At 41.9% G+C, this 11,400-nt stretch overlaps 1 protein-coding gene across 1 annotated transcript in view; it reads left to right on the top strand.

Moving 5' to 3' along the window:
- LOC104963264 (ran-binding protein 10-like) overlaps positions 1-11,210 on the top strand; it is an 18,706-nt gene extending 7,496 nt beyond the window's left edge. The window contains exons 2-3 of the mRNA XM_010791831.1: positions 7,627-7,738; positions 11,117-11,210. Of these exons, the coding sequence (XP_010790133.1) occupies positions 7,627-7,738; positions 11,117-11,177 (173 nt within the window). The 3' untranslated portion in view covers positions 11,178-11,210. The remainder of the gene's footprint in view (positions 1-7,626; positions 7,739-11,116) is intronic.
- Positions 11,211-11,400: the final 190 nt, after the last annotated feature.

Genomic DNA, 11,400 nt, shown 5'->3' with positions numbered 1-11,400 from the left:
CACACGCACAACCATGTGGTCGACAGGAACCGGTCTTCGACACATGTCATACGTTCTTTTTCATACCACTTGGGAAACCTGTGATGGACCCTAAAAGACGTATTAACCAGGTATTTTACACGAGAGCTAGAAGTGTAAGATTCGATGTGTTGTGCTGTCTGTTTGTGTCAGACGGATTCGAATTTGGTGTCCTTGGTTAATACAAAATAACTTGTGTGTACTAAGTGGGTACGTCCCAACGTTTTTCAACTTGGGAACCTAAATTATTGACCCACTGGAGGAAACCGTCGTTAATTGGAGTTGGTTGCATAAAGGATATCCAACGTACAGTCTGAGACGGTGCCAGTCTTCCTAACCTGGTAGAGAAATGTTTTTGAACAAGTTCAGCGTTATAAGAACCCTAACAGACCACACCTTAGCGAGAGACTCCAGTACGGTGTCCGTAGAGTAACACCAACTTCCGTCCTGAGACCCTGAACCAGGGAGGTCTTCACACATAAAGAAGACAACTTCGGTAAGACACAAACTATGAAGACTACGAACCCAGCAACAGACAACGGTAAAAAAAAAGGGTTTTGGTAGAAGAAACTCGAAGTTAACGAACACCTGTCTACCGGAATTACAAGGTCCGTATTTTACAGAACTATTGACTCTAGTAAAAAAGGCAGCTACACCGTTTAGACAGGTCCGGACTCCGTCCGTTTCGTCGGAGGTGTTGGACTACGAGGGAGGGTATGAAGGGTCAACCCTACCTCCAAAACAACAACCACACCGACACGGAAAAAAAAGAGGTGTGTATCCGCAACAACCAAGAAGTTATGTTGAGTTGAAACAAAGTCTGTCATTAAAAAACGGACATCACCGACACCTTGTAAGGTCCACGAGAAAAACGTTTGAAGGTTTGACGTCCGTACAAAAAAGACCTGTACGTCACACGAAGGAGTAAATACTGGTAGAATACGTCTTTAGCGGTCCATTAAGGTTTCCCAAAGGTAGAAAAAGAACGGTGACAATACTGCAAGTGTCGGAGACGTATGCCCATCGACGTACAGGGTGAGTCATGTCGAGGTTTGTGCGGACTTCAAGGAGGATCGAAATGAGAGTGACGGACTACAGGGAGTGATGTCCAAATGGGCCCAAACTTTCAAAGACGGACATACGTCCTTAGTCCCACCTGGTACCACCAAACGAAGTCTCACCGGGTCGCGTCGCGCGACCCCTGCCGCAACGTCCGAGGGAACTAACCACCGAATTGTCACTAGCTCAAGAGGGGAGAGACCACCCCGTAAAGATTTGACAAAATATAAAACCCTCAAGCAACGCGACTCCCAACGGAAACAATTTCAGTGGTTCTTGTTATTGATCCGTCAGGCCTATTCAGGAGAGGTGTGTGTCATAGACGCCTCTGGGACCCACGCAACGCGGGAGTGCAAACGTACGCCACTGGTCATTCTTACTCACTTGGGACACCCCTTATTATCCCACGTCCTACAGTTTCACAGGTCTTATTCCTCTTGCACGACGCTTAGTGACAGTGTAGCAACTGACTGGTACAAACCACATTTATAGTAAAAAGAGGTGGAAATAACTAACGGTCTCAAGACACAGTGACTACCTTTCGAGAGGGTCGAACGACGCCGGTTCAGAGGCCTTTAGCTAGGTTGTACGAGGTACCAGAAGTCAACTTCGGTTTTTGTGTTCTCCTTCTGATGATAAAGAAAGACGAAAAGATGATCTTTGGATCATCCGGACTTCGCAGCATGAATCAGAAAACGAAATAAACCTTGCGATGCAAACACTCTCCTATATTAATAAGAGCCCATCGAGACAAAGGACACGCTTCCAGGCGCCGACCTAGTTTCGTAGACAACCAGCGAATGTTTACATTGAGTTGATCAATTACAATCACTACTCCGTAAAACATCACGGTAGGAAGGCTAACCAGTCTGAGCGTTCTCCGGAAGGAAGACCTGATTCTTTACCTTAGAAGCGGTAAAAAACAAAAAAAATTTTCCTCTCACCACAGTATACGCGGTAAAGAGTGAACATAGAATTAAGGTAACAAACAAAACTCAATAACTGATTTTATACATTTTTAATGAACACGTTAAAAGGGTTTGAGGTAACCAAAAGCGTATAGTCGTAGAAGACAAATTATCATACACCAAAGTCCGTCAATAAGTGAAAGCAGGTGATTGCCAGAGCGACGTCGAGGCGGGCGGGGGAGGACACATCGGGTCCACCGAGACTAACCAGCCATGCAATCACATTAGCGACGACTCGAACACATCATCCAACACTAAAGGAACAAAATCGCTATGATGATCAGGTTTGAGTTGGACTTGTGTGTTATATCAGTGATCATGCTTTTATTTTTTGTTATATCACGCCGAAATAACCTCATTCTTTTGCAAATAATCCAACTATTTGCGACACTCTACCAGACGTCCTCTTAAAGCGCGTTTTTTCTTATGAGTTGTTGATTAGACAATAGTCCGACGTACCGTACCCTTTTGCGCCTTTAGTCGTCCTCAAACAGAGACGTACGACACTCACTAATACTCAACACGGCGCGTCTTACATCCTAACCAGTTCGGATTGTAATAATGACTCGTTGGAATAGGTAAGTCGGCCCCAGGTTGCCCTAGTGATTTGAATTGCAGATGTCTCTGCGTAGGCGAACTGCATTGCAGGAGGTAGTTGCCACCAGTAACTATTTATCATCCAAGAAAATCTATAGAACTTCTACACATACGACAACGAAGAACGACCGTTTTCATGGTGCTCTATTGTCACTGAAGATATCTTAGCGACTTCTAACTTGTGCATGAAATGTATGTGCTTGTCCGCTAAGAACCTCGCTCCAAAAAGTAGACACAATACTTCAATACAGTGCGTTCGCTGATTCCCAGCTAGCGACATAATCCCAAAACTGAGACGTGCTCTGGACAAACAATATAGCACCGTCGCCTTTATACAAGTTGGAAGTTAATAGTAGTAATGTGATGGACTCCCTGGCGTACACGACAAATTGTTATGTATCGGGCTCCCCTTTTTCGACGGTCACTGATACTAGATGGACGACAAGAAATATTATATACCTATACACATGATTGGATTCACGAAGCGACAAGCCGATAGAGCGAAAATCTACAATAGGAAACGTGACTATGAAAACTTAACACTATTACGACGTAAGATGTTGAATACCTATATACCACTATATTATTAACTCAGCTATGAGTACAAGCCTAGTCGCAAGTACAGATAAACAATAAGTTCAGTATATAAGTGACCAAAGACAGAAGGGAACACCCGCGAAATACGGAGGTACACTAATTTCTATATTAAAAAGCTTTAACATATATTTGAATGTTCGAAAACATGTAATAAGTAATCCTATAACGTCTACCTGCCGTATTCCTACATTTATAAATCATCAATACATTGACCATGATGATGTAACCCTAAATCAATATAGCTAAATTTCCAGTAATTCTAACAAAAGATAAAAAGGTCTGTACGAAGAACTCACAACTCCCAATCACTATACCTTCGGTCTTCGACAGTGGATAACATGACTGGATGACGACCCTGCTCCTCTATTATGGGTCTGGGGGGACATCTAGGATCTAGTGGGCGGTCCTCGTCCTGTAGTATCTCCGTCCCATCCGTCTGATACCGTCGGCGGCTGCACCTGGCACCTTCAGGTGGGTCTAGTGTCAGTACCCGGTATCTTCATATATATACTCGCCATGCCGTGAGCTTCGACCGGATTGCCCCTCGAAGGTAACAAGGACAAAGAACTGCAGATGTTCAGATTTTCACGACAAAACGGAGGCGAGGTCGCTCAGGGAGTGTCCGCCCCGTCGCGACGTCCACGACCAGAAAGAGAGGAGAGCGCAGCCAATAGTGAGTGAGGGCGACAAATACAGGTTAGGTAGTCTAGATCGATCAAGATCGGTTGACTATACCGACGACGGGGAGGGAGGTGCGTCTAGTGCGTCTAGAGTTTGGAGTAAATCCGGATTACACCGCTTTACGCGAGACGCGGAACGCTCCAAGGAGCCGCGATGTCAAGTACTCCACGAGGGTGGGGGGACAGTTGTGAGCGCTGTGTACTTACCGGTCGGATTTGTTGGTTATTCGCGACGAACCGTTGGTCACAACCGCCGTTCTATGTATGTGTACACTGACCTCTGCTAAAGTCAAAACGGGCCATGAATTGTATAAACTGGTCAGTTATAGGGGGGGGGAGGGGTCTCCTAGGTCCGTCTTCGGTTTCTCTTCTGTTGTAGGCGACCTAGGCACAAACTTAGAGAAATATGACAGGCTCGTAGGCTCTGAGATTCCTCTTCCGTTTCAACAACAACAAGCCCTGATTCACAGCTAAACTGAAACAGCTAAGATTGCAAAAGGAGGAGGCGTTTAGGAGTGGCGATAAGTCACGTTTTAGAGAGTCGAAGTACGTCTTTGGCAAGGCGGTGAGAGATGCTAAACGACAATTCTCTGAGAAACTCCAACACCAGCTCTCAGCAAACGACTCTGCTTCTGTCTGGCGTGGTCTCAAGGCCCGGACCCACCGGGTCGATTTTCGGCGTAGATAGATGTCTGGCCGTCGATGAGCGTCCTGTCGCCCTACTCAGATTGGTGTGTCCTGCACTGTCGTGTCATATCGGCCATGCCGACACCTTCCGCCGCCGATTCAACATCACTCTGATTGGCTGTTCAGCTTAGCGAATCAGTGCATGAGGAGCGAAACGGGAAAGCCCCATGAGCTTCTCGCTGTAGAGTGAAAATGGAACGCACGTCGCACACGCTATTTGTTGTTTGTTTATATCACGCAGTCTGTTCTTCTTCTCTCGGTCTGTCTTTTGGTTGTTGCCTCTTTTTGAATGAAGAATATACACTACCGCCGCCTGCTAGTAAGGAGAGTTATTGCCACTCACGCATGCGCAGTGCGTTCGTAGTTCTGCACTTTCTCCTGGTAGGGGTCAAGGGTTAAACCTAGGAAGTACTAGTTATCATCAGGGCCGCACTGTGCTATGTTGTAAGAACAACACATTAACCTTTGATCCTTAACCTCCAGTCAAGAGGTTTAATGTCACATAACAGCTGAAAGGTGACAGCATGTTGTTCCAGAGCTTTTTACCAGATGACCCTTTGCTTCAGCTAAATAGTTGCATTCTTATGTTAATATTTCGGATAATGTGGAAAATCCTACATGATGTAAACCTTTTGCTTTTATAAACACATCATTTGGATTACCCTTTGGCGGGCAGTAGATGTTTAAAGTAGTAGCCATTTCTCCTACCCATCTATGCAGTTGTAAAGAGACCTGTTGGCCTACTGACGAATCGTTTTCACAAGGAGCAGCTAAAAATAGACTTCACCAATGTTCCTGCCGCCATTGGACCGGACAATCACACACAAACACGCACATGCAGTGATAACATAAATATAGATTTGTGCTATAGAACGTGAGGAAGTGAATGTTATGGTAATGATTTCTTTCTTAAACCATTTTAATTTGATGACAATGATGGACAAGCATATATATATAAGTTTTGTGCATTAGCCTAACATTCCCCATCATTGTTTTAACATCTTAAGGTAAGGAATGCATGACATTTGTATTCTTTAAATATTGTTGGCACTTGTGTGATGATTTCATGAGCGTTAAAATCAAGTGTAAATGTTACATAAAATAAATAAAAGTTAAATATAGACCAAAACACTAAGCTCGGTTTCATTTACTAGCATTTGTATTCATCACTATATGTTCTGTATGTGTGCGTGCGAAGAGTCGCACACGCACACGCACACGCACACACCAAGAGCAACAGGCTCAAGGTGTCTGCTGACAGCCAGCTGCTTCGTTTAAGGTTACAACCTATCTAGATTTCTTACACACACACGTACACAACGAGCTCACAATGACTATCAGAACAGATTACATGTAACAGAGAAATGCACATGTTTACTGTAGAGCCTAGATGGCAGTTATACAACAACACACAACTGAACATGGTAGTCTCTCTCTCTCTCTCTCTATCCTCCTCTCATGACCCGAGGGATTGCATAAGCAGCCATCTGAATATAGAATAGCAGACAGTAATGACTGTTGTGCTTCAATTTAATTGGTTCAAAGACAATACCATGAGCCCTATGACCCCTTTGCTTACATCTTACACCACTAATTGTGGATAAAGTCTTCATCTTTACGCACAAAAAAAAAAAAAATCTGTTATTTACCATGGAATTGTCGAAGAGTCACCTCGACAAAAGTGTGGACTATAGAGTGGTGCAGTGATGAGGTATTTCCGTAGGCCAACCCGGAAGTCAGCATCGCAGGGGCTCCCTCGACTGGAGAAATTGCTTTTTTTCATTGGATCTTGCAGAAAATAGGATCTGTGGCAAACACATGTTTGTTACTTGCAAGTTGTGTTCATATTAACACCATAGTCTATGCTTTTTTAAACTTAAATGCAATTTCCAGAATTAACTAGCCAACGTTAGGCTATAAACAAATGTCATCATGGTTGCATGTCTGTGTGCTAATGTTGATGGCATTATGTAGTCTCGTTGAAGATTTAGACAGTCAACAGTGGTGTATTTACCAAAGTGTTGTAAGTCATAAAGCAAAACATGAATATCTCTAAAGCTTGTGTTTACCACAGACCTGATTTCAGGCATGTTACTACGAACGCGACTTCAAGACGAGGGAACAGGAAAGTGGCAGAATGTTAACTAATTTAAGGGTTTTAGGACTCATTCTTGCATCACTCTCCGGTAGTGACTCAGTCAGTAGGGGCTTGGACTGTGAGCAGTAGGGCCGCTGGTTCAAGTCCCCGAACAGACCTAAATATGGAGTGTGGACTGCTACTTAGAGAGGTCCCACTTCACCTCCTGCCCTGCCGTGGTGCCCTGAGCAAGGCACCGGACAAAATCTTGATTGGTCATAAAATATGTTGAAAGTTTAAGATTATAGAATTAAAGAGATTTATGAGTTTTAAATTTTTATCACATTTTGCATAATAGAGTTGTAACATTTTAGAAATGCATACATTGTCCATGTAAAAAAGAATATGATTTATCTTCTTTTTTGACGTTGATATTCCAGTAACTTACTTTTTCCTTTTTGATTGTTCAAATGTTTTGACTTCGATAAGTTTGACTGTGTAAAGCTGGAGTTACATTTCTTAGACACTGGGCATTTGAGATGCTTAACACCCACCAGCTGGTGTAAACAAAATGCAGACGATGTGTGACAGCTCATGAGACAACAAAGGCAGTTGAGTGCACAAATGTAGAATGTTTATGAGCTGTCGACTTTCCCTCTGTTTTGGAATTAAACTTAGCAAACAACCAAACCAGTTTGGTGAATGTGTTTGTCTGCTCTACCAGTTTTGTCAGAAAACCAGCAATCAAAGCAAGCAATCTGTTCCAATGTTGTTTTAAATCTCCATTGTGTTAGTGAAATACAATTGGAAGTGGCTGCAAAATGTCACTGTCAACTGTCAGCTTAGTTCTCAATGCAAACTCAATTTAATTAAGAGAAGACTCTTTCAATGAAATGGAGCTACCAAATCCTTCTTGTAACACCTAGTATTTGTATTCTTGCAGGTCATGGTAAGAACCACAAGGACGCAGCATCAGTGCGAGCAACACAACCAATCCCTGCTGCCTGTGGGATCTACTACTTTGAAGTCAAGATTGTCAGCAAAGGTCGAGATGGGTAAGCAGATACAACACTATTGAAGCTTTAATGACTGTCATTTCCTCGGTGCCAAAACAAATTGGCACAACAATAAAAACTTCACTAGTTCCTGCTATTAGTGTTTATTGTTCCTACTCTGTTAAGTCTCAGGTTTTATGTTCATATCAATGCTCTGCATTCGCTGGATATGAACACAAGTGCCATCTAGGAGAAAATATAGCTATTAGCAACAAACAATAAGTCATCATCATAAGCAACCATTGGTCATGAGTCTAATTTATCTTTTTATGTATGTGGTTGCTCTTGGGATAGCTTGGTTGATAGGTCAGTCTTGAGAGTTATTGGAAGGATTGATGTGAAAATCGGTATGGAAATTCAGAGTTTGCTGAGGGATGCATGCCTAATAATACTTGCCCATAATGTCATTTATAGCAGGGTACTTCAAAGGCAAAACCCTTAATAAATGTAGGCATAAGATGTGCTACAAACACATTTGAACATAGAAGTCTTGCAAGGCAACGTTAGGTTTGACATACAATCTAGTCATAGCTTGCCAATATGCTAAAGCTAAATGATAGCCAAGTTTACATTTTTTAACATGCAAAACAGTACTGGAGAAGAGAAGACCTCATATTGGTGCACTTCATTTTTTGTGCTCTCTCAAAGTTAGAATTGTAAAATGCCTAAAAAAGTGCATGTTAAGCTCATATCCAACATTTTTGCATTATCATGCTGATGGTATGAACCCTCATATGCTAAAATGCTTGACATTAAACGTGCATTCTTATTGTGTTAAAAGGCTCAATTTGCATTTTGAGATGCTAACAGTGGCGTGCTATCAACATTGATGGCATCATATATACGCACCTAGAATATATGACAATTGATAGATCCATCGCCAATGCTTGTTGTCTATCCATTACATCTTTATAACATTTTATCTAGGAAGTAAAGTATATGCTGGAATATTCTCAGCACCAGAGTACATATGATTTATTTGTATGTCTATTGTAAAGCGTTAGATGTATATCTAGTTCTGTGGTTGTATTTCCCTTCATAATGTGTCAAACATCACATGATCAGAGTGTGAGTTGTCTTTGCTTTGGTTGTTTTGAAAAGGTCACACATCCCTTGGTCACTGCTTATGAATTTGTGAAATTGCTTCTGCAGCATTTCACTCACCTTGAATCTGCATAAATAACAGTAATCTTCATATCACTGTTCCAAGTTCATTGCCAAATACAACACTGCCTCCAAAAATGTCACTTCTGACCTCTATCTCCTGTCTATAGTGGTGACAGTGTTGTTGCCAATACCTGCATCAGCTGTCTGTTAATAGTTTATTGCCACAAAAGTGAGAGTAACATCCACAGAAGTAGACATTTACACTCCAAAAACCTGACTGTCAAGGTTCTATGGAGCTGTAAAATCACATGAAGCATCCTTGCTGTTCCAGAATGATCTCAAGGTGACAATTCCCCCAACCGGAAATGGGACATTACAAAAAGAACATCCAGCAGAGAATAGCCTTTACACTTTTTAGTGGTTTGTAGCCAGATGGTAACGCATTTATTCTGCAGGCACTAGTGCAAAATCGTGCTTCTTAACAGCTGGTTGCACAGTTTTCTCATGCTATTGTTTGAATGGATTTTTTGACATAAGTACACTCAGTGCTAACCAAATGTTTCCCCAATGATTAAACCAATCTAGGCTTGGTTTGCGCCAAAATAGCAGCCAGAATAGGAGAAGTCATACACTTATACTAGTAGTAACTGAATCAACTAAATGTATTTATTTAATTATTTGACATTAAGCCAGGTGGCTTCTTGCATCAGTGCGGATTGTTGTGGTTGTTTATCAGTACCAGCGATACTGCAAAAACTCTGGCAAGTTTTCAGAATACTGGTTTTTAAAACTCAACTTTTGACCTGTAATCTCCATTGGAACTGGAACACTTGTCCATCCTCCCCAACACAAGCCTCAGGTTGCATAATAAACTGTTGACACTCCCTGGTTCTAGTTGAGCAGCTCAGGGCAAACACAACAAAGCCAAACAGTGGTGTGAAAGACAACTACAGTGTAGGAGTGTCTGTGTGTACCTACTACTACTGTACATAGGAAAGCCTTCCAAAACAATGTTGCAGCTTGAGTTATAACTTTATAACCCACCTCTTCTCCTTAGCGTATTGACATCTTTTAGATTGTTGCTTTTATTGCTTTTAAATTGTCTATTGTTTTTACTTGTACTTTACTTGTACTTGTGTGTTGTTTGTTATTTGACTGTACAGCACTTTGGTCTGGAGGTTTTAAAGTGCTTTTATAAATAAAGCTGTATTGTACAACAGACAGCACCAGATTATTTGAAGGAATAGTCAGGTTCACTGGACCAGAAGCAGACCATGTTTGAGTTGCAACACAAAATAATGAGCAATAATAAATAATATAGTGCAGCACAAAGACTTCTGTATGAACATTCCTTTCATTCTTAAAGTGCAGATATAAGCAGTGTGTCAGGAATAACTGCATGAGTAATGTCATAACACACCACTACAATAACATGTATTTCCAGGTAAAGAACGTGCATATACAAACTAAACCAAAATACAATTGTATGTGATAGACTAAGGGGTGGGACATCTCTAAGAAGTTGACCAATCACAACAGAGCCGGCCAGCTAACCAATCAGAGGGTGAATGGATTGCAATAACTCTGGTGGTCCCTTAACTTAAATCTGCGTCTTGTTTTATACTGGATGAATGAATAATGAAACAGTCTCTGCGTCATGTTTCTTCTACTCTTAGTTCAACTTGTCGGACAACTTCCTTAAAAAACTTCTTCCAGTTTACTCATGTGACACCAGTGTCTTTTTCCCCCTTTTACATCCTACATGTCATTGAAGAAAAAGCAGGAAACTTGTGAGTAGGTCCATCCATTTGGCTAACACAAGAAGTAGTTTAATGCTGGGATTTGAGTGATGACATAAGCATGTGCCAAAGCGATGCTGAGTCTCTGCCAAACTCATTCAACTGACGATATTGATGACTCTTTCAATTGAGTAAAAAGGGTTTTTGCTGTGCTTTCTTGAGCTTCCTAACATGAAAAGGGTGCAGGCCAAGTGCTTATCCAAGTGTGACAGACTTATGATGTCACGCTGACCCCTGAGCTTCATCTCTCGTTGTCACGTTTGATGTTACGACTCTCACTTTGAGGCCTCTCGCTCTGCCAGATCAAAGACAGCATGTTCAAAGTTACCTCTGCCTGACATCCATAAAAGGAGGGATCTGAATATTCTAAGTTGTCTGATAAAACACCTAAATCATTGATACTCTGGAATGATTGCCAGTATATTTAAATGTAAGTTCATGCTAAGTAATTGTTTGATTTTTGTTCGTGCAGGTATATGGGCATCGGCCTGTCGGCACAGGGAGTCAACATGAACAGACTGCCTGGTGAGTAACATGTGAATGATGCCTCCATAAAATAACCTGTATGGCAATGGGCATGTGACGTTTGGATACTACCGGTAGTTGGACCCCAAAGCAGAGACTGACAAAAATAAAGTTTCAACGTGTTTAATAAACAAAGGTAGTCCAAGGCAGGTACGGACGACAGGGAGCTGGCTGGCCGTAGTAAATCCAAAAACGAAGCTGCGGGAAAAACGTTCCCGACAAGAACTCAAA

This window comes from Notothenia coriiceps, unplaced genomic scaffold (assembly GCF_000735185.1).
Source record: "Notothenia coriiceps isolate Sejong01 unplaced genomic scaffold, NC01 NC01_scaffold00035916, whole genome shotgun sequence".
NCBI classification, from domain to species: Eukaryota; Metazoa; Chordata; class Actinopteri; order Perciformes; family Nototheniidae; genus Notothenia; species Notothenia coriiceps.
Note: the sequence above shows the minus strand (reverse complement) of the source record. Positions and strands in the feature narration are given on the sequence as shown.